Here is a 23,674-nt window from a genome sequence, read left to right as displayed (position 1 = left end):
ATAGACTGTTATGTTTGCAGTCAGACAAAATTTACAAGCAAATATCACAAAGTTACAAGACAGCATGCCAAAAGCTGTTGTGGGATAAGCTTGAATGGAAAACTTGCAGATCTGTAATGTAGAATATTAAATATGCATACATTTGTTATGGTTTACATTCATTTTTGTAGAATTCCAGTGGTAACAAACTAACAACCATTTCATCAGAAATCGGTTATGAATATGTAATTCCTTTTATTCATATGAAGAAACTTCATTTCTTAAAAAGAAAAGACCAGAAGGTGAACCATGGGGAAGCAATGCTAATCTCACTGGACTCGTGCCCCCTTCTTCAACTGTTAAATATCCCGTGTTTCCATTGATATCTGTACTAACATAGCCAGGGCAAACACAGTTGATGATTGACGGGTATTTCTTGGCCAATAATTGTGTATATGCATTCAAAGCTGCCTTTGACAGTATATAGGCTGTCATAAAAGAAGGCCAGCCCTTCTCTTTGAATGAACTATCCTTAAAGTCTGTCATCAATTCGTTCAGAATATCATCTACTCGTTCTTCTGTAAGGCTCTCAGAATCGCCTAGGATTCGTTTGATTCTCTCATTTGGTATATTCTGTGGGGAAAAGAAATATAAAAGATGATATATTCCTCAGAAGATGAGATTCTATACATATAAAGGGAAATGCTAGTATGTACCTTCAACTTCCCTGAACCAGAGGAAACATTGATGATCCTTGGGGAGTCCGATAACTCGAGGAGAGGAAGCAGAGCTTCAGTGGTTCTCTTTACTCCATAGTAGTTCGTTTCCAAGCATTCTTTTGCAAGCTCATATGTCTGTGTCATCATCTCAGCAACATCGACCGGTACTTCTGATGACTACATTATTTCAATATCGATTATCATAAAACATTGCTACGTGCATAAAACAGACTTTCTAGGACATTAGTTTATCAGGAACAAAGTCTTGTGTGAAATAGTCTTACATGATCTATTTGTCACTTTAGAGATTACTTCTAATTTAAGGGTTACCCTTAGTTACTCCGTGTTTCACAATAAGTTGGTTTAAGATGATCAGTTCCAAGATTTGCTCTTTCACTGGAAACAGGGGTTATTAAACAAAGAAACAGTAGTTGCTCAGAGAATACTTACTGTTCCAAAACCTGCTGCTTTTAAAGCATCAAAGTCAGCCTTAAATCCACTAGTCCCAGCATTGTTCACCTACGATTAAAACAATTATAAAGAGCATACATCGACTTACAAGGTCTATAGAGATCAGATATACGCAACCTTATCCTAAATATTTGAAATACGTATTAAAATTAACATAAACATGTAATTAAGTCAATAGTACCAGTATATCAAGCTTGCCAAATTTGGAGTTGATGAAACCAGTAAGAGTAGCAATACTCTTGGCATCAGTAACATCAAGCTGATGAAAAAGAAGATTATCGGCGCGAATTCCGGATTTAATGAGATCATTAAGGGCTTCCAAACCTTTCTTTCCATCTCTTGATGTTAGAAGTACAACAAACTCCTTGAGAAGCAAGCTGTTTGCATATTTCTAGCCCTATTCCTTTGTTTGCTCCTGTTACCACTGCATATCTGCATAATCCACAAACAAACCCAGAATATAAATCCAGACAAATGATTCATTAGCAAATGTAAGTAACAAAGAAAAATTTAGAGGACCTTTTTTCAGCAAGAAAGTTGAATGGTTCAGCCATTTTTTTCCCCTGAACAGGATTAGTGTTGCTGTGTTGGGTCTCTTTATATTGAGTTCTATTCTGCCTTATGTTTGGTATTTGATGGAGATTGGGGGGCCAATAATTTGACTATAATTGCCGTTACATATTAATAATATGGACTCTTTCTATCTCTATTTACAACGCCATTTTTTTATTATACCGATATACTATATAGTTGAGGCTCAATTTTTCCTTATTGTAGTATTCATAAAGTCACTTTAGATTGCATAAAGTTCTTGATTTTGGATAGTACCATTGTATACAATACAAGCACGGTCGCTAATTGGCTCAGGCGTTGTGTACAATTAAGTTGATGTTATCTACAATCAAATTGAAATGATGATTGAAATCTGATCAAGGGTCTTCTTCTTACAGTATAAAAAACAAAAAAATTAAAATATTCAAGAAGTCCTTAATAAGTGGGAATTAGTTTCGATTCTCTGAATAAATATTAGGTAAGAAACAAATATAGAGATTCCAAGTTCTACCATATCACAAAGTTTTTCTTGTGTTTTTGACAAATCATCGCAACTTTTTTTTCTCTTTTGTGAAAAGTCGTTGACCACAACTCTTTTTTTTTTTTTCGGGTTTTTCTAGTATTACCTACCAAATCAAGAAGTAATGTACAAGTACAAATCGACTACTAGGGTGTTCACAAAGTTTAAAAAAACTTATAAGATGGAGCCTAAAAGAAGATTTTTTTATAATATAAAGAATGGTTGATAGGAGAGAGAAATAATAATAATAATAATAAATTAAAAATTAAAAAAATTAAAAAAAAAAATTGTAGTATAAGTGGGGTTAGTAGGAAAGAAAAGTAATAAAATATTTGTGAAAGTGAGATTAGTGGGAGAGAAATTATAAAATAATGGTGAGTCCTTGTCAAATATAGTAGTGTTACAATTATTATGAAACGACCGAAAGTATGAAACGGATAGAGTAATAAGAGAGGGAATAAAAGAAAAAGACAGACAAACAAAAGTTACAAAACAGCAGTACTCAATAAATTTAATTTCTATTGCTTTTGAATGTCAATTATAGGTAGCAAAAGTTAGATTTCAATTCGAGTTTGTCATCTTGATCCAGATCATATTCGAGTAATAAGTCATGTAAAATATTCATACACTTGTTGTAGTGTACATACATTTTTGTACTAGTGTGATCAATGAGTTCCAATGGTATCAAACACTTGATCTGAAATCGATTTGAATTTGAACATGTAATTCGTTTATTCATATGAAGAAACTTCATTTCTTACAAAGAAAAGACCAGAAGGCGAACCATGAGGCACCAATGCTAATCTCACCGGACTTGCACCGCCTTCTTCAACTGTTAAATGTCCCAAGTTTCCGTTGATATCTGTCTTAACAAAGCCAGGACAAACACAGTTGATAATGATTGACGGGTATTTCTTAGCCAATATTCTTGTATATGCGTTCAAAGCCGCCTTTGACACTATATAGGCTGCCATTGTAGAAGGCCAGCCCTTCTCTTTGAATGTACCATCTTTAAAGTCTCTCAGTAACTCGTTCAGAAGATCGTCTACTTGTTCTTCTGTAAGGTTATCAGCATCACCTAAGACTCCTTTGATTCTCTCATTTGGTATATTCTGAGTGAAAAAGAAAAGTACGAGTTAATCGATGAATATTTTACTCAGCAGATGATGTTTTATATGCAAAAAAGAAATCTATACCTTTAACTTCCCCATAGCAGAGGAAACATTGACGATCCTTGGTGAGTCCGATAACTCGAGGAGAGGAAGCAAAGCTTCAGTGGTTCTCTTTACTCCATAGTAGTTTGTTTCTAAGCAATCTTTTGCGAGTTCATATGTCTGTGTCATCATCTCAGCATAATTGAACTTTGCTCCTGGCTACATTATTACATTACTTCGGTTATCAAAAACATCACCGCAATCATAAAAAAACTTTCTAGGAAACTTTTTTATTGGTGGCAAAGTCTTGTATGAGATGATCTTACACGACTTATTGTGAGAATAGGGTAATATTCAGTGTCATGGATGACGTTTATTTACTTTTTCAAGGGTTACATTTAGTTACACGTACACGTGTCTCACAATAAGTTAATTTGAGACGATCCTTTCCAAGACTTGATCTTTCACCGGAAAGGGGTGTTATTGAACATAAATAATCCCTAACCCATTCTAAAACAAAGAGAAAATCCTATCTCAGAGAATACTTACAGTGCCAAAACCTGCTGCTTTTAAAGCATCAAAGTCAGCCTTAATTCCATTAGTCCCAGCATTGTTCACCTACAAATGCCAAAGGTTTCATTATCCAACAATACCACCTCGTATTAATATAATAGATCTAATATATTGTGCTAATTAATTACTGAGTTACCTCTATAAAAAGCACACATACATCGACTTACAGGGTCTATAGAGATCAGAGGTACGCAACCTTATCCTAAATAGTAGAAATACGTATTGAAATTAAAAAGGTTTTCATTATCCAACAATACCACCTCGTATTAATATAATAGATCTAATATATTGTGATAATTAATTACTTGAGTTACCTCTATAAAAAGCACACATACATCGACTTACAGGGTCTATAGAGATCAGAGGTACGCAACCTTATCCTAAATAGTTGAAATACGTATTGAAATTAACATAAACAAGTAAGTCAATATTACCAGTATATCAAGCTTGCCAAATTTGGAATTGATGAAACCAGTAAGAGTAGCAATACTCATGGTATCAGTAACATCAAGTTGATGATAAAGAAGATTATCGGCGCTTATTTCGGATTTAATGAGATCATTAAGGGCTTCTAATCCTTTCTTTCCATCTCTTGATGTTAGAAGTACAACAACTCCTTGGGAAGCAAGCTGTCTGCATATTTCTAGCCCTATTCCTTTGTTTGCTCCTGTTACCACTGCATATCTGCATAATCCACCAACAAATCCAGATTATAAATTATACAAGATAAAAGAATAATTTATTAGCAAATGTAATCAACAAAGAGAAAATATAGAGGCCAGGACCTTTTTTCAGCCAGAAAGTTGGATGGTTCAGCCATTTTTTTTTTTCCTGAACAAAATAGTGTTGCTGTGTTAAAGGTCTGAGGTCTCTAATATTGCCTTAGGTTTGGTATTGGATGGTTTATGGATATTGGGGTGGCCAATAATGTGACTATAACTGTCGTTTCATGACAATTGTCAATACTGTGGGCTCTTATTCATTTTAAAGGATGCTTAGCACTTTTAATCAGGGTAATTTTTTTTATACACTCGGGTATACTATATAGTTATATTTTATTTTTTGTTGTCTTTTATAGTTAATTAAAACAAGTTTATATTGAGTAATAGTGTGATTTTGTGAATGTGCCATTCGCATGCTCACTTTAAATCACATAACAAAGTCTTGATTTGGAATGGTAAAATTTGTTGTATATAATACACCAATTGTTCATTAGTTGATTTATGCAATCAAATGAAATAGTCAAGAAGTCCTAAATTAGTACTCTCTCTGTCCCAATTTTTTGCCCCATTTGACTGTGCGCGGTCTCTAAGACGCGTTTTAAAACTTCTATATCTTTATTTCCATATACGTTAAAATTATAAAAACATGATATTAATAAAATATACAATGAGACAAATCTAACAAGACCACTCATGACTATATTATCTTATATAGATTAACGGTAAATTATGGTCAAAATTTTTAAAGTTTGACCCAAAAAATGACAATGGGGCAAAAATAAAGGGATGGAGGGAGTAGGAATTAGTTTCTAACTCTCTAGAAAATAGTAACAAACAAGTGTGTAGGGATTTCAAGTTCTTTCACATCACTACTTTTTTATTGGTTGAGGTTGTTCTAGTATTACCTACCAAATCCAAGAAGTGATATCCGAATTGTCTGCCTTAGTACTTGGTGATGAGTTTTACACGTAGTGTTCTTCTTGCTTAGTTGGTGCTCACAAAAAATAAATAAGGAGAAGGAATAAAAGAAAAGGACAAGAGTGAGAAACACAAAACAATGATTCTTAATTAATCTAGTTACTGTTGTCGAATATAGATATTCAATTTAGTCATCTAATTTGGTGATCTAGGTCATATTCGAGTAATGAATCATTCAATTCATATTTACAACAAGCTTGATTCTTTGCATAGCCATCTTTTGATATAAATCGAGGTTCGCTGGTTAGGAGCTAACATACCATGATACCATATAGTCCTTTACCAATCACATTACCTGAGCCAATTAATTTGAGATGACCTTTTTAAATAAAAATGTGGCCTTTGTTGTAGGGTTGAGTGAGTGCTTGCCTACTTGAGAAGTACTCGAAAAATAGTTAAAATAAATCATCAGCATTCCATCACATTTCACCTGAATGATAAACACAGATCCATACACAGACTCTAAACACCCCATAATACCATATATATCCTACCGAAGTACCGAAAATATATTAAGTGTTAATGTATAATAGTCAGTTAAAAAGCAAAGCAAGAATCAGTTGGAAGCTACAATGCACTGCATCTGCATACAAATGATTTCAAGTAAAATGGACCCAACCTGAAGATATAATTCTATACAAGGGAGGATCCTAGTTTCAACAGTTTCAGTTCAAACAGATGAAGATGGCAAAAAATTTCACAACTCCCCATTTCTATGATTCTACATTTTTTCTGTTCCAATTTGCAACAATACTGTCTTCTGAGACAGTTTTACAGTTTTCAGCCAGAACGGACTGTCCAACTGATATAGCAGATGAAGGGGCTGATCGTTGTGGCCTCACTTCTCGTGTACAAGAGGGCTGTAGATGGGAAACCACATATTCCGTCTGACATATTCCGCAGTCTCTTCCTGCATTTGATCAATACCAGTTACAATGGCAGCAGTAATGATTGGCAAACACATTATGTAATTTTCAGGAGAGAGGTTCCTTTTTTTTTTTTTTTGGCATATGATATATGTTGAGATGACCAAAAAAATCCTACCACTAAACATTAAATTATGTTTCTCATGCATCCATTTCATTTAAAAGTAGAATTGAAAAGAGAGATAATTTGGTAACTGAACTACAAAAAAAGAAAAGGAAAAGCTAAGCAGAGGGAAGACAGGGAGCCTCCCCAAGAAATCCAAGAGGAAATACTATACAGGTTCAGCTGGTATAGTTGCTGATAAGTAGCAAGTGATAATCTTACCTCTGACATACACCTGAGTTCTTTCCGCCCCACTTCACCATGTCCTTCAGCTAGGTCTTCAGCAATTGCTGCTCGCAGTACAGCAGTTCCAACTTCTGCTGTAATTTCTCGTATACTGAATTTAATAACATTGGTTAGACCGTTAAATGTCATACATTGTATTTCTACAGACGATAAACAATCGTAATGTTTTGGGGTGCGGGGAATGAAGCTCTAAGCAAATGAGGTGCTAACCTTCCAATTGATGGATACAAAACACCCTTGCTTATTTCCTCGTCCGACATGTAGATAGCAAGACTGCAGAAAAACCAACAATTAACATGTAGTGAGACTAACTATGCTAACGATCATGCTAACCTCTTCAGCAATACCAATTATGCACGCTTCATATCAAGCATATGCCATGGATTTTGAGCAGCCTAGCAACATAATCAAGTACTAACACAATTGATAAGAGTTATTCCCTGTCTTGCAAGACAAATAAAAGGGTATTGAGATTCTTTAGCTGACCAGTGGAGAGCAAATGAAGTCAAGGGAACAAAGACCTGATATTGGGAACACTATTCAGCATAAAAAATCCATAATTTTGCAGGGGTGAAATCGTGGCAGGGTGGGTGAGTTGCCGTAATGTAGAGGTTATATACTTGTATTTATGACACATAGAACAGCAGAACTTGGAACACTATTTGCTTAAGTATTGCCTGATGAATGTGGACCATAAAGCACAAACTTTTTAAGAAGGGAGCACTAGCGGTCTGACTTAGCTTAGGAAAGATGCCATTTTACTTGTTGAAAGAATGATATGTTTATTCATTTACCATTCAGCAGCAGCTTGCAACATGTTGTCAGTTATTAAGCGAGCACCTGAAAGCAATGCTCCCAATCCAATCCTGAATTATATGCAAAAGTTCAATAAATATCTCATTGAGCAGCTTGCAGTCTCATAGGTCAAATTTATGTATCATAAGAAACTAAAGATGAATCACAGTCACACACCCAGGAAACAGGTACATGTTATTCGCTTGATTGACATGACCTACTTTTCCATTCCCTGCAATCACAGATGGCAGCAACTACAGTCAAACACAGCATAACAGTCCAATACAAAGAAAATAAAATTTTCATGTAGAGTAAACCAACATATCAAAAAAAATGCAAATGGCTGAACCATGCGTACCAAGGTCTACATTCTGGAAGGGACTTCCACCTGCAAAAACAATGTGTTCTCCGGCATACTTGAAAGCATCGGCAGGAGTACATTCAGCTGTTCATTGAAAAAAGTTTTAGACACTTTTTATAAAATAAAATATAAAAATGCAGCAGGGACATGGGTGGAAAGGACCAACCATTCATCGTAGGGTTTGACATGGCAAATATAGCAGGTCTAGGGCAGTCTGATTCTCGCATGGCCTTCAGCACCTGAGTCAAGAATTATAAATAAGTCAAGGCTTGATACAGAAAGTGCCTCGAGGTCTAGGAAACCCACTGAGTTTCATAATGCAACTAAAAGACATCTTGCATCACATTTGTTTCCAACATGAAAACAATAATATCTCAGGAACCATCTCAGAGATGTGTTTTTCGATCCTTTCACATCTCATGATAAATAAGATGAGATCAGAAGGAATTTTCCATTGACTCATTACTCCACTTCAGTCCTACTACAAAATTCAAAAGACCTTATGATAGGCTCACCTCTTCATTGAAGATGCCACCAACTCCAGACAAACCAAGAAGCACATCTGGTTTAACCTTTCTAACCTGAAATTTAAGTGTTCGAAATCAATGTATCTAGAAGATATGGAAGCACATGAAGGCTTCAATTCATAGCTAACTTCCTGTGTTTCTTATTGCAGCAGAATTTACAAAGTGATATTTCTGAAAAGCATGAAAACAAGATTTACCACTTCAGCTAGATTAGCTCCTTCCATAAGCCCCTTGGTTTCTTCTGGATATTTTGCGAAGGGTGCAGCAGATGGGTCTAAATTCTTTCTCTCTTTCGTTACTAGCCCCTGCAATGTATAGAATTACAATCAAGCAGAATGGTACAGAGTGCTCATTTAACATTGCCCTTCACTGAAATTTCTACCATCACTTGAGAATTATTCAGAGACAAAAGAAAACATGAAACTATTAAGCATATTGGTGGTAAGCAATGTCCAGGTGGAAAACTGGAATAGATTTTCGCAAATAGAGATCAGCATAGTACATGGGAAGTCTAGCTGCAAGCACAACGGAAATTTGTGGAGTATAGAAATACAAATTAAAAAAAAATAAAAAAAAAAATGTCAGCCATTGAAACATTCCCCACCCACGAAAGGCCATTTTCCCCACCCACAAAAGGTAAAAAAATTTCACCTTTGCACAATTGCACTAATAAAGATATCAACAGATATCTGGTGCCTGCAGTAAGAAAATTAATAGATAAATGCAGGGAGCACAGGTCATTCATATGAATGCTAGATGAATTCAGAAATCCAAATTGCAAACTATACTATTGACAATACTGCTGACAAGGCTTGTGGATGGGAGAGAGGGAGGGGGGGGGGGGGGGGGGACAGGTAGATAATGTTAATTATACAATTGCAATGTCTATTTTATTCTTGACTAGCTTAGCACTTGGTCAGCTTGTGTCCCAAAATGGCCCAAAAGTATGGGGGTGGGGGTGTAGGGTTGAAAGGATGCAGGTACATAATTTTAGCCAAACAATTGCAATTATTTTGCAGACACAATATTTGCAATGAGATATATCCTGCATCAGGCAAGTGAAAAAAACTTACATCTTTATCTATTAGGTAAAATTGATGATCAGATGGGAGCCCATTTGCCCCAGCCATCCTGGAAACTGCCTGCACTGCCATATTAAGGACACCAATTCCTGCACTGAATACATCATTGCAAATATTACTACCTAAAAGGCTAAAAGTTCTAAAACAATAAATGATCAGTCCTGTATTATAGAAATGCAATATCACATTTTTACCTCCCAGCTCCAACCACAACTATTTTCTGTTTTATAAAGTCAGTCAATGGACGGCCTTGTGCTCTCACAGCACCCAATAACCCAGCCAAAGCAACACCTGCAGTTCCCTGCAAAAAGGTAGCAACAGCATAATTAGAGCTTCATGTATTTTACAGATATAACATATAGACTTCAAATGTAGTGCACATCATCCTTGCTTTTGCATAATACAATTGTACCCCAATGCCTCTCACAATTGACAAATCACAAAGCCCCTAGCTAAGGGAGGGTATATCTCATTTTGACTACAAAACTAAAATTACATAGCAATATCACCGAAGAATTTACCTGAATGTCATCATTGAACATGCACAACCTTTTGCGATATCTTTGCAGTGTTTCAAAAGCCCATTTCATTTGGAAGTCCTCAAACTGTCCAAATATATCAACAATAAGTTACCAGCATAAAATTTTAATAGTTGCATTAAGTCTTGAAAGAACAGACCTGCACAACAGCCTTGGGCCAACGTGTATGAACAGCTTCCACAAATTCATCAACTATGGAGAGATATTCTTCCCCTTCTAGCCTAGGTTGTCTGAGTCCTAAGTCTACCATACAAGGAGATCAATTGTTAGAATACAGTTAAAAATTAGAAAGCAGTGGTCTGACACAGATTTCGAACAATTAAAAATTCAAATGTCCAATGATATTTATTAAAGAGATAGAACAAATCATTCAGTAAGGAGGGCAATTCTACAAGACCAAAAGTCCCAGGTATTCACTAGGTAAGTGACTATTAGCTGCATATGTGTTGTCATGTACTCCATAAACTTTACCAAAGAAGTAATACATCAGTATTCCAAAATATAATATTGAGAAATAATTTGTGTAACATTGCAAAAACACATCAGAACACTATACCACTGAACTTCCCAGCAGATAATAACTGAGAACAAAGTAGACACTGCATGCAACATAATATCTATATAAAGAAGATCATAGAGCACAGAGTCTATTGGTTATTACTTACAGAGAGGATCTTCCAGAAGCTTTTGGTTGTTAGTACCCACATCGAGCATAACTGGAAGTACCTTTTAAAAATGAAAAGTTAAAAAGTTTAAAAATTGACTTATACACATATCAAGATAAGGTGTAAAACAGGATATGGAGAAGATATAATTGAACAGAAGTATCATAGTCATACCCTCTGTGGGTTCATTCCTGCAGCAGCAACATATACATCAAGTTTCCCAATAGGTATACCAATTCCCTGAACTCCAAGATCTCCTAAACCGAGAATTCGGCTGCCATCTGTGACGACTATCATATCAACCTGCAATTGCATGAGTAATTAGCAAGACATGGAAAGTGATATTACCACTATTACCTTATCTTCTACTATCCACCAAGCAATCATTTACTTCGTGCTCAGGTAGTTTGAGATATATCAGAGACCATTCAATGTGTTAGATATGTTCTAATTCTGCTGTACATTAAAATTAGAAAACAAATTTTTAAAAAAAAAATTGAGCAAGATACCAGACTTCAACTTGGAAAATTTAAAAAGTAAAGAATGATAATAGCTGATGTGCAATGAATTGACTAAAGGACATACGTGTTGAGCAGGCCAATTATAGATCATGGACATCATCTCTCCCTTGTCCTTGGCGCTGAAATACATTCCACGAGGACGTCTGAACAAACCGGAATAATTTTGACACACCAGCCCTACAGTTGGAGTATATATGATGGGAGCGAAGTCTTTGATATTATCAATAAGGACCTGAATGCAATGACCGAACTGTCTCAGGTCATAACTGATTCAAAACCTGTGGTAAGAAATCATGAAACTTACTCTGTAATATAACGTCTCATTCCTGTCATGCAGTCTGTTCAAAATTCTCCATTTTGCCAAAGATACAGAAGCCTCTGGCTGCCCCTGAGTATTTTTCTCCAGTGATCGATATGAATCCACTGTAATTCATAAATCAACAGAATATACACATTAACATACTTAATATGTATCACCAAAGACAAAGACTTTGATTCGTCAAACAAAACAAATATAATACTTTGTGCAAATTAAGACCTTTTCACCTTAAATAAAAGAAAGTTCACTAAGAATAAGCTTAATGAAAGTAGAGGATTATTTCACATTAGGGCTACCAAGTTCATTCACAACTAGATATAAGTTTAGATTAGTTCTAAAGAAGGCTAGATAAGTCTTGATAAGGGGTCTTCAGGTGAATGAAGCCTTAATTGGGACTAACCCTTGAAGAGATATAGGGAATGTAAATTGCAGTTGAACTTTTCACAAAAATTTCATTACTCAGTTGCTCTAATGAACCAATGTTACATTGATAGCATATCATCCTCTCTGACTAGCAAAGACTTCAAACCAAACTGTTTCTCATTTATAATTTGACTAAGAAGCAAGTTATCGAACTCTTCTTTCCAGCTGCAAATACCAACACAAGATACTTTCTTACTTAAAGTCAAATTGCATAGTGTAGCTAAAGTTATGACTCAACTACCATGCATTTCCAATGAAAAGACTTTAGTAAACACATCATATACAACTATAAGGTGAGCCTTTGCAGATTTGTTAGCAGAGTGTAGTCCAAGGTTATTCAGTAGAGCTGATGATACGTAGCACATGCAGATTTCACTTTCATATTTAATCAAATAATGTCAAAAGGATGGGCAAAAAAATAAGATATTTGTGTAGATAATAACTTGAAAACAGTCATGAAAATCCTCTTAGTCCATATTTTTTTGTTATACCAAGTTATACTCAAAACCCCCAGGGAATATAGCTACATCTGCTGTTCTTCATCAACTAGTCATTACACAGAGACAGATAGTAAGAAAGCTGGGATAAGTACATTAGACAATTAATGGTTGATTAAGTCTCAATTCTATCTAAATTAGTAAAAAATATATAATACACCACTTGTGGAATTTTCAACCATATTCTAGAAGTACAAATGGAGATTGTACCGAAAAAGCTATCAAAAAAAAATAAAAATTAATAAAAAAAAATAAATAAATAAAAACTCAAGATATAGTAGGCATAGTTAAAAGGGAATGGGACTTACTGAAACGGGCATACTGTTGTTCAAATGAAATAATACGAGGTGGCAGGAGACCACGAAGCCCTAGTCGATCTCTTTCTGTCAAAGGGAATGCAGTATCCTGCTCAAAAAATATTTGAAAAATGCAAACAACTAAATTTAAAGTTTCTCTTGTATGCTTGTAGCAAAACAAGTAATCAAGTACTAGGATCAATATAAGTTTTAAAAACAAAAAAAAGTTTTTTTCATGGCAAGATAGATGATGAAGGCAAATTAAATGAACTTAGACATAGTGTGTCATTAAGGTATAAATCTATAATAGTGATCTAAGCCAAAAGGCTAATCACTTGACATAGTTGCCATTGAAAATCATGTCTAAGTGCATTGCTCAGACACATAAGTCCTTCTCTTGCACTATTATACAAAAAATTGGTACCAGTTTACAGCAACTCACAAGTAATACATGTTAAATCAAATTTTTACATCATAAGGATGAATTACAGATTGCTGTTAGTTTACAAGATTTTCCTTGCATCTCAAAAGCTTTATAGATGTGACAAGAAACAATCGATACACAATTCGAGTCCCAACGCGTGTCCAAATCAAGGCGAGACTTCCATAAACACAACACAGGGTGCCCTGCCCTTATCATCACATATCTCCCAATTATTTCCTCATTTAGCATTAATAACATCTAAACAAACTTCCACTGCCAGAAGCAATAAAACTACAACTTCAAGCATATATTCAATTAATCACTCCATTCCTTAAATCCAGTAAATTCACATAACAATCTCCAATTTGACTTAAGTTAACATTATGTAAAATCACACAAATATGATTAATATCATATTACCAAGTCAAAAAACATTTTGAAACTTTGACTTGCATATCTGATTAAAATCAATCAAAAATCAATCACAATGTCTTAAAATTGACACAATCAACTCATCAAATATCCTGAATTCAATCAGATTTTCACAAAATCAACAAAAAATTAAAATGCCTAAAAATCAACCTTATTAAACCAAGGATCATGAAGAATATCAGCACCACGCTTATGCACCATACATGGACCAGGAATCGTAGCAGCCACGGAAAAACCGCCGCGTACGGCGGAGATTCGCCGCCGCAGATCGAGTAACTCTCCACATTTTCCAAAAATTATTCACTACTGAAAAACGACATCAAATCAATCACATTTTTAGTCATCAAAAAATATAATCAATCAATCACAAAATTAAACACAAAATAAAGTTTAAATTTATGAATTAAAATTAAAAGTGACGAAGAACATAAGTTTACCCAGTAAAGAAGAAGAAGAAGAAAATCAGAGGAGAGAGAAAAAGTGAGAATGTGTCAATAAATTTCTGTCGTAAGTGCATTTATATAGTGAGCTCAGTATTGGTGACTTTGTTCTTTGTTTCAGAGGAGTGAATGAGTCTGAGCTGCCCGGAATGTACGGGCAGAGATTTTGGATAGTCGGTATTCGGTAATGGGGCTGCCCGTTTGAAAAACGGGTAGAATATGAGAATTGTGATAGGTTCCTGGAACTAGATGTTTATTGGACAGGTTTTACTTGGGGATCATCTTTACTAATTGTGGAAATTTTTTATTTTTTTTTATTTAAAGTAAATAGTGAAATGGAGATTTTACCATTATATGATATGGAAAGAGTAATAATTATTGAGTATTTTATAATAGATTATTTCCTTTGTTTTCCTGATATTACAATAATTACTCTGTATTATTTAGAAAGTTTTGAAAATATCGCAATGTTTTTTTTTATGCACATGATTTCTCTCTATCTATCCTCATTAGAGTCATCATTGTCTCTTATCTTTTATTTAACTATATCTCTTTCAGATTTCTAAAAAAAAAATCTCTATCTCTTTCCTCTTTTATATACTTCGTATGTCTTTCCCCTACCCAATGTTGTAATATTAGGAAAATGGAGGAATTGAGGAAGTAGTTTCCATAGAAACAAATACAAAGATAATATAGACACTAAACACATACTAAGGGAGTAATAAAAATAGCATATATAAAAGGGCATTTTTTTAGTGGACGTCTTTATGCAGCAATTAATTATAAAAAAGTTTCACAATTTAGGGTATATAAATGTATCTGTTATCATTAGTTGAACGAGCATCTTTTATGTCTTTCACAAATTTTTATATGTGGCTGGTTACATCTTTTATGTCTCACACAAAAAACGCGCTAACTGACTGAGTAAGTAACCCCTACAAGTAACCCCTAAATAACTAAACCCTACAAGTAACCTCTGTCACGCAATGTGGTCAGCCACACAGAAAAGTTGTTGTATATCTTTAATGTTAGAATGGCGTTAATTTGTAATGTTCACTTTACTCTAAGGTAGAACCAGAAGGATCCATATTATGATGTTTAGTAGATAAGTATACGTAATTAAAATGTTAGCTTTTTATTTCAAAAAAAAAAAAAAAAAAAAAAAAAAAAAAAAAATAGAAGGAAAAAAATAAATCTTTGAGAAGAGTGGACAAAAAAATATTTCGACTATAACTTTTTTTCTACGGTAACATTTACAATTTCTACATAATAATATTATAAATAACTACATGCCTATTAGGTCGGGGGTGAGAATTGATCCCGGGATCATCTGAAATCAGGAGGGAAGCTCTAACCACTTGAGCTATCCCTCCCTCTCGAGACTTGAGTATACTTAGTAGTAGGTAAATATCGCTATACAACCAAGTGATTAAAAGGTGGAAAAAGTTAATGAGAATATAGCTTCCTGTGGGCAACTTTTCTTCCATAGAAAACTTAATCAAAATTTGTTCCAATATAATCAAATTGATGGAGCAATTCTTTTGGCAAGCAGAATAAATCAAAATAATATAAATAGAAACCAACAGAACCAAAGCATAAATTGTCTCTTGCCTGATTTGGGGTTAAGGTTGTGTTTTCCAATTTTCAACCCCTTACATGACTTTTATCAAGCCAGTGCCACTGTGCCAGTATTCTTTACGCGGCGACCATTGCACGCCATTGGCAAAATAAGTGATGCTGATATTTTAGCATAAAAAAAGGGGGAAGTAATGTTGGTGTATATGCATAATTGGGTATCAATCACGGAAGATGATTATTATAAAAGGCCCTACGAGTAATTCAGTAGAGCTTTTAATCTTTTTGAGATACATGTTCTTGATCAAAGTATCTACGTATTATAAAGTTAATCGTACAATCAAATTCTTAATATGAGTGGTTTTGTTGGCATCGAAATACATGAGAATTACCACTTCCTAGGAAGTACCCATAAAAGATTTGATGTATTAGTTTGGTTAACATGATCATCATGAGTTGAACTATGAGTTGAACTTCTACCGTCACTAAATGGAATAATTTGTGTAACTAATCCCTTGGGTACGTAAAACTTCCCACGAAAATTCCAACTTATGTTAAACCAAACAATTCTGCTCACCCTCTAGAAGTGAAACTCTGTAAAAATCACAACTTCAAGAGAAGTGCAACATGCAACATATTGACCATTTATTTGATATTCATTATTTGTTCTCGTCACAACTGAGAACAAATTTACGTTTTACCAGAGAAAGGTTTCCTGATTGTACTTTTACATTACCTTAACAGTTAAGGAATAAATCCCATACTATTTTGAGCATTGTGGGTAGACTATTGAACCACAAGCTCAACCTTCAAAAGCAAATCTTTTACAGAGTCCATTCTCCATCTCTCCTTTTTTCAGATTTCCCCTTGAGAATATGCTCAGAATAAAAGGTGATGACTCCAATTAAACCTCTTCGTTATAGGGAATGTTGCGACTTGTCCACTTTCCATATATAATAATGTTGTCATGCAGCTGCTAATCTAATACACAGGAATACAGGATAGAGCGAATTTGAATAAAATGTTTAGTTCTGTTGGTTTAAATGTCAGAAAACAAAACATGGTCACTGTTGGTCTCAAATCCCTCGTACCTTTCTGCCTTCCCTATCCTCCAGTCTCCACAGGCGGAATTAGATGCTTTAGAAGAAAAGCATGAACAAGTTTTGAAATGACGCACTTATTCCATCATCTCGTCTAAATGACAGGACGTTAGATGTTCTAGAATCAGATCCTACCATAAGAGTTATGTGAAGAATGGAAATAATCTAAAACCGTCTAAACCTATGCAAGTGTGCGACTGAGAGGCCATGCCTTCATGAGAATCATTTCAGGAGGGAAGTAGCGAAATGCAGTTAAAGAGAAAAGGGAAAAAAAAAAAAAAAAAAAAAAAAAAAAAAAAAAAAAAAAAGAGGAAACATGGTCTAACAAGCCTGAAATTTCTGGAGTGACTGATAAACAATAAGCATTGAAATCTGAATAAAGCTCAAGTCAAAGTAATTTGTCTATTGTATAGGAGCAAAATCTAGTACCAAAGTTATACCTAATGTTTAGTGTCCAAACCTAACCCTATTTTATCTAATTATATCTCCAAAATGCTTTTAAAATGAACTTAGCCAGGGCCCAGAGGATCACATATCCAGCCAGCTATGCCCAAATCAATGACAATGTGCATCATCAGCAGACAGCCAGAAACTAGTATAATAGAAGACCGAAAAGAGGGGGAAGATTAGGTTACAGGCCAAGATAGTAGCAGTTAATCACTCTATTCAACAAAGTAATTTCCTGATCCTATTGCCTTCCTCACATGTACTATTGTAGTATTGCGCTTGTACTTCTGCACGTACTTATCCTAAGTAAATTATCCCATAGAATGAACTAAATTGATAGAGATAATATGAAACTTCAATTATACAGCTCGAGAATCATTCCAAACATTGTTAAAAACTGGCAGAATAGAGAAAGGAGTTTCCATCTCATGTAAAACTACAAAACAATGCTTATCCACTCAATTTCAATTTTATTGAGATTACCTCAAAGGTGAGCATACAGAGCTACTCAGCTGAAGAGCAAAATAATTATAGAGAAACTTGTCCATGATTTAAGAATTAAAACACTTTGCGGTACAGAATTGACATATTGAAGCAGCTCTAATAATCTTTGTTCCCAAAGTTCTTGCACCACATCTGTGATGGAATGGAGCGGAACAGGCTGATGAGGTCGTTGCTGCAGAAATATAATCATAAGCATTTCTACAAGTGTATGGTATATGAAGGTGAACATATATAAGAATATTTTACACAGCTCTTTCTGAACAAATAAAAGGCTATCAAATGTAAAAACTGCCATTATTAAATTTAAGGGACTGTGACGAAATAAACAAAAAACTATGCACTCATTTAAAGACATGAGATGAGTCCCTAATATTCATTTTTGTAACTGTATGATAATTGATAAGTCCCATTATTCACTCACAAAGAGCTGCACTTAAACTTTACTCCGTATATAAAAAAAAAAGCCTAAAAAAGCGGCCAAAGGGTCAAAACTAAGCAAGAGGACAAATCTTGAAGTTGGGGTTCGACTCCCACTTCACCTCTTGGTTAAGTGGGAATTGCTGTTTCTGAATCTAAATCCCAGCGTCCATCCATTGTGTTAAATCTAACCACCCCCACCCTCCACTTGAAAAAATGTCTTGTCCAAAGCCAAATAATTAATTTTTTTTAAAGGGTGTCTAGAAGAAATTAACTCCAACATAATGTACCAATTTGGTCAAGATATATTACAACAGCTAGGAATCTAGGACAAACAATGTCGGCATAATCTTACTATTATTTTTGTCTGAAAAATTCTGATAAAAAATAGCCAGGACATTAGATCAAGTTGATGGTTGCAATTTTGCAAAAGGTTCGCAAAGACACATCCCTTAAAAAATTTAACGGGAATAGATTACCAGTTTTCAACAAACTACCCTTAAAGATTTAACGGGAATAGATTACCAGCTTTCAACAAGCTAAAGATTATTGTTGAGTACCTTTTATAAAACTGCCTCTTCCAAATCATTAACAAAGAAATATTGTGATAGACAGCACAATATGGTCCATATCATATTCTTTTGAACTTTTCCTTTTCTTGTTTGGGAGAGAACTGCCTGGCAACACGCCTCCTTCACATTTTACAATCTCTCAAACCAAAGGCCCCCCGATACTCCACTAATTTTTTATAGCAGCAACTACTACTTTTAAACCTATAATTGTCATACTAGAATGCTGCATTGGCATTGATAATAACTAATAAAATTGGCCACATTGTATCAAGTTAATTTGCTCTCATCATGTATACGAAACCATTCTAACCCGCCAAGGCATCTACATTTCAGTTTGAGACAGTTTAAGTCCTCAACATCATAAGCATGGCATAAGTCCATCCACCTAATATAAGCCCTTCATTACATATAAAATGCCCTGCATATCCCCCCATAAAATATACAAAACCATTCTATCCCGTCAAGGCATCTAGATCCATTGTGGTACAGTTTAGTGTTTGAAGTCATCCACAACATAAGCATGGCATAAGTCCATCCACCAAATTTGAGCCCTTCAACTATACGCAATACCAAGCATAACACCCCCCCCCCACAAAAAAAAAAAAAAAAAAAAAAAATCCCTCATCAAGTATCTACAATTGTATCCCGTCAAGGCATCTACATTTCATTTTGAGACAGTTAAGTTCGCAACATCATAAGCATGGCATAAGTCCATCTACCTATTTAAGCCTTTCAATTCATACATGATGTCCAGCAGGCCAGCATACTCCCCACCTCTTCCCACCCCCCCCCCCCAAAAAAAAAAAAAAAAAAAAAATTCCCCAAGTTCTCCCACAAAGATAATACATGTCAGTCAATCAATCTCAGGAGACAACCCCCTCTCTTTTTCCCCCTTCCCAAGTTCTCCCACAAAGATAATACATGTCAGTCAATCAATCTCAGGGGAAAAGAAACTCAATTTAATCGAAGTATATTCAACCGAAGTATTTACCATCACATCTTTGAAAGTAGTTGCTTACATAAAAATTGAGGCGGAGGACTCCTTCCTCATCGCACCTGGTTCCCCTCCAGCTCACCCCACCCCACCCTATTCCTTCCCATTTATAATTGGCTATCACCACAACATCATTGAACACCAACAAACCCATCAAAAACAACAGTAACAGAACTAATTTATTTTCGACTCACCTAACTCTACTTTATCATAGAACAGTCAAATTAATTGCAAATTCGGACACAATTAGCATTCCATACATTAAAAGTTAATACAATTGACAACATTTTGAAGATCAATCACTCTAATTGCAAGAAAAATCATTTGGGCAAAAGAGAGAAAAAAGACCTCAAGCTGAGCAGATTTCATGGCAATGGGAACACAAACGAGAAAAATGCCGGCGAGAGCGAAGACGGTATTACGACGCCAATGCTTGGGACGGCAATTGGGCCCACCTGAAAAACTCCACACCTTAGACCTAAAGTCTCCTCCATCGACATGACCACCGTCTCCTCCCATTTTCTCTCTCCTAAATTAATCTGCAAAATACTGTAACAAAATATAACGGATCAATTTAAAGACCGAATCAAAAACCCTAGATTGATTGGAATGTTGAAATCAGGAACCCTAAATTGGAAAGCATAGATTGAAAATTCGGAATATAAGAAATTTGGGGAAGAAAGAAGTGATTGCGATTGAAAGAGAGAGAAAACAAGAATAACCTGAAGGCTGAGAGAAAAAACCCAGAAATTGATGAATGAGTTCAGTTGTGTTTGTTCACTGCGCTCACCAAGTTGAAGATGGAGCTCTAATATTTGAGTCTCTATAGTAGATTTTGTTTTTCTTTTTTGATTTTTTTTTTTTTTTAATGAATTGGAAATTTTGACTTTTATATGGAACATTTTCACCTTTTAACACAAAAAAATATTGGATTTTTTACCAAATTGAGCTTAACACATAAACTATTTACCAAACTAGACACCTGGCCGGTGTGGATGGTGAAGTGGTGGTGGTAGTGTCGAGAAGTGTTGGAGGCCGGTGTGGATGGTGAAGTGGTGGTGGTGGATGCCGGTGGGGATGGGAGGTGGTGGTTGATAGTGGTGGCGGTGGTGGTGGTGGTGGATGTGAAGAGATGGTGGTGGATGGAAATGGTGGTCGTGGTGTCAGGAGGTGTTGGAGGGGCGGTGTGGATGGTGAAGCGGTGGTGATGGATGTCGGTGGGGATGGGAGGTGGTAGTGGAGGAGGGTGGTGGTGGCTGAAAAGAGAGCTTTGAGTGGTGGAGGATGACTGAAACTGGGTTGGGGCTGCTGCTGTTGGCTGCAGTCAGCCAGCAGATAAAACGTTGCCTCAGACAGCGTTTTATAGCAATGCTAAAATCCCTCCCACATTTAAAAAAAAATACACAAAAAACGCTGACTAAGGCAGCGTTTTTAGTATTTTCAGTTTTTTTTAATTTAATTTGTATTTCATAAAATACGAAATTTAAAAAATAAAATAAAAATAAGGGATAAAACGCTGACCGAAGCAGCGATTTATCTCAAAAGCTTAGTTTGGTAAATAGTTTGGCCACGCGTCTAGATTGGTAAATTGTTTGTGAAATTAACTCAATTTCGTAAAAAATCCAATTTTTTCCCAAAAATAATTCAAGGATACTTGCATGGGATTTGTTAAACATCGCCCACAAATTACTATATAAAGCCCACAAAATAGACTTGTTTTGACACTTTTGCCCATTTGTGAATTCTTGCCAAAAACGATAAATTCTGACATCGAAAAATGTGGAGCCGTAATGGGTCCCCGCAGGAGGCCGGAGAGCCGAGGGACGCCGAAGAGCCGTCGTCGTCGCAGCAAACGAGGTAAAACATCCTGGACCACCGCCGTCATGGCAGTGGCGCCTGCCAGGACGCCGGCACCCATGGTGGTGGCGCATGGCCAGGACGCCGGAACCGTGGTGGTGGCTTCCAGGCTAGGCGCCACAACCACGGTTCCGGCGTCCTGGCCAGGCGCCACCGCCATGGTGCCGGTGTCCTGGCCAGGCGCCACTGCCATGGTGGTGGTGGTCCAACCAGGCGCCACTAAGTTTTTTGTTTTTTTTTTTTTTTTTTTTTTTTTGTATTTTTTTTTTTTTGTTTATAAATTAGATAAATTGAAATTATTAAAAAAAAAATGTTTAACTTGAAATTATGTTTTAAATATTTGTTAATAAATTTAATTTATAATTTTGTATGTGGAAATTAGATTTTGAATTTGTTTTTTGCTTTTTTTGTTTATAAATTTGTTAAATTTAAATTGTAAAAAAAAAAATTTAACTTGAAATTATGTTTTATATATTTGTTAATAAATTGAATTTATAATTTTGTATGTGGAAATTAGATTTGTGTTAATAATTTACAAAAAAATTAATTATGTTTTAATTTTGTATCTGTATGAATACTTTTACACATAATTATGTTTAAGTTTGTATGTGTATGAATACTTTTATAAATGATTATGTTTTAATTTTGTATGTGTATGAATACTGTTATACATAATTATGTTTTTAATTTTGTGTCAATTATGTGTAAATATATAAATTAAATGTGTTATGCGTTAAATATTGAAATGAAATTTACAAATTAAAGATGTAGATATTAATTATGTGTTAATGTTGTGTTAAATGTATTAATTTATGCTTTACAAAATTATATGTATTTAAATATAATATGTAATTAATGCAGGATTATGGTGGAGACGGAAATGATTACAGTGGGATATTTGTACATGATGGTCCGTTCGAAGATGCTCAACAAGCGATTGATTGGGCTAAACAAGTTGCAATTACTTCTGGTTTTTGCTTGCTAGTAACAAGTCATAAATCTCAACAAGATGGTAGAATGGATCGCATTTTGAGATGCGACCGTTATCGCAGAAGAGAAGAAAGAGATTTTAGTACAGTCACTCGGTTTGATACAAAGCGGAAAGGTTGTGGGTGTGAGTTCAGAGTAAAGGTTCGGCAACTAGAGAGTTGTGAAGGTTGGGAAGTGAAGGGTTACTCCAAATGGGGGTATCACAACCATGAGATGATAGTATATGAAGTGGGTCATCGACAGTTGAGCGGCTTAAGTCCTGCTGCAAAACTGTTGTCAAAGAAATGAGTGATGCTCAAGTGAAGCCTGCTAAAATATTAGCATCTGTGCTAGAGAAATTTCCTGAGGACCAGCCAAACCGAAGACACATCTACAACGTCAGACAGCAACTGAGGTTTGAACGGTCAGAGGGAAGGAACCCTATACAGCAGCTTCTACACCAGGCACAAGCACGTGGCTACCTGTTCTGGTATAATTCTGATGAAGATACAACGGAGGTGACTCATCTATTCCTTGTGCGTCCTGATTGTGCTGATATAATCAAGTCTTGGCTATCTGTGATTTTGATCGATTCAACGTACAAGACAAACAAGCACAGGTTCCCACTGGTTGAGATAATTGGGATGACTCCAATGAACCAGAACTTTCTAATTGGTCATGCAGTCATCAAGGATGAGACGGCTGCGAGTTATTATTGGGTCTTGGAGAAGCTGAGAAACTACATAGGCCCTAATGTTCAGCCATCAGCCATCGTCAGTGATTGTGAGGGAGGTCTCTTTGCCCCCATAGCAGAGCTGTTTCCACAATCGAAGCACTTGTTGTGCACATGGCACATCAACAACTGTGTCAAAGTGAAAGCTTACAACCTTTTCAACAAGAATTTGGAAATGGCAGAGAGATTGGTGAATGGTAAGTGGCGGAAGATCTTACAAGCTACCACAGAGGCAAATTACG

At 35.5% G+C, this 23,674-nt stretch overlaps 2 protein-coding genes, 1 long non-coding RNA gene and 1 pseudogene across 3 annotated transcripts; all 4 read right to left on the bottom strand.

Moving 5' to 3' along the window:
- Nucleotides 1-119: 119 nt before the first annotated feature.
- Nucleotides 120-2,024, bottom strand: LOC110685330 (annotated as a pseudogene).
- Nucleotides 2,025-2,740: 716 nt separating this feature from the next.
- LOC110685329 ((+)-neomenthol dehydrogenase-like) lies at nucleotides 2,741-4,883 on the bottom strand. Its single transcript, XM_021861830.1, has 5 exons — nucleotides 4,754-4,883; nucleotides 4,403-4,652; nucleotides 3,945-4,013; nucleotides 3,438-3,614; nucleotides 2,741-3,353 (listed from the first exon to the last, which is right to left on the bottom strand). Exons 1-5 carry the CDS (start codon nucleotides 4,786-4,788, stop codon nucleotides 2,973-2,975), a joined length of 912 nt encoding a protein of 303 aa, XP_021717522.1. The 5' UTR covers nucleotides 4,789-4,883; the 3' UTR covers nucleotides 2,741-2,972.
- A 1,243-nt stretch (nucleotides 4,884-6,126) lies between these two features.
- LOC110685327 (NAD-dependent malic enzyme 59 kDa isoform, mitochondrial-like) lies at nucleotides 6,127-14,110 on the bottom strand. The gene is given in 20 exon segments (XM_021861827.1): nucleotides 6,127-6,578; nucleotides 6,920-7,034; nucleotides 7,154-7,216; nucleotides 7,738-7,809; nucleotides 7,916-7,970; nucleotides 8,097-8,183; nucleotides 8,266-8,338; nucleotides 8,615-8,680; nucleotides 8,824-8,931; nucleotides 9,700-9,802; nucleotides 9,903-10,009; nucleotides 10,230-10,313; nucleotides 10,387-10,490; nucleotides 10,913-10,973; nucleotides 11,087-11,215; nucleotides 11,498-11,665; nucleotides 11,738-11,856; nucleotides 12,981-13,077; nucleotides 13,975-14,049; nucleotides 14,051-14,110. Coding segments are annotated over 20 exon segments (1,818 nt in total). The 3' UTR covers nucleotides 6,127-6,506.
- Nucleotides 14,111-17,710: 3,600 nt separating this feature from the next.
- LOC110685303 lies at nucleotides 17,711-20,417 on the bottom strand. Its single transcript, XR_002503982.1, has 2 exons — nucleotides 20,222-20,417; nucleotides 17,711-18,062 (listed from the first exon to the last, which is right to left on the bottom strand). It is a non-coding gene; the product is annotated as an uncharacterized LOC110685303 (long non-coding RNA).
- Between the last annotated feature and the right edge of the window lie 3,257 nt (nucleotides 20,418-23,674).

The sequence above is a fragment of the Chenopodium quinoa genome, unplaced genomic scaffold, assembly GCF_001683475.1.
Source record: "Chenopodium quinoa cultivar QQ74 unplaced genomic scaffold, ASM168347v1, whole genome shotgun sequence".
Taxonomy (NCBI): domain Eukaryota; kingdom Viridiplantae; phylum Streptophyta; class Magnoliopsida; order Caryophyllales; family Amaranthaceae; genus Chenopodium; species Chenopodium quinoa.
Note: the sequence above shows the minus strand (reverse complement) of the source record. Positions and strands in the feature narration are given on the sequence as shown.

What these genes read in the sequence shown, in the direction of transcription:
- LOC110685329 (XM_021861830.1), bottom strand. Translation starts at nt 4,788, where the DNA reads ATGGCTGAACCATCCAACTTTCTGGCTGAAAAAAG. An exon ending in AACTTTCTGGCTGAAAAAAG is followed by an intron (nt 4,653 to 4,753) that starts GTCCTGGCCTCT and finishes TGGATTATGCAG; the next exon opens with ATATGCAGTGGTAACAGGAG. An exon ending in AAGCAGCAGGTTTTGGCACT is followed by an intron (nt 3,615 to 3,944) that starts GTAAGTATTCTC and finishes GTAATAATGTAG; the next exon opens with CCAGGAGCAAAGTTCAATTA.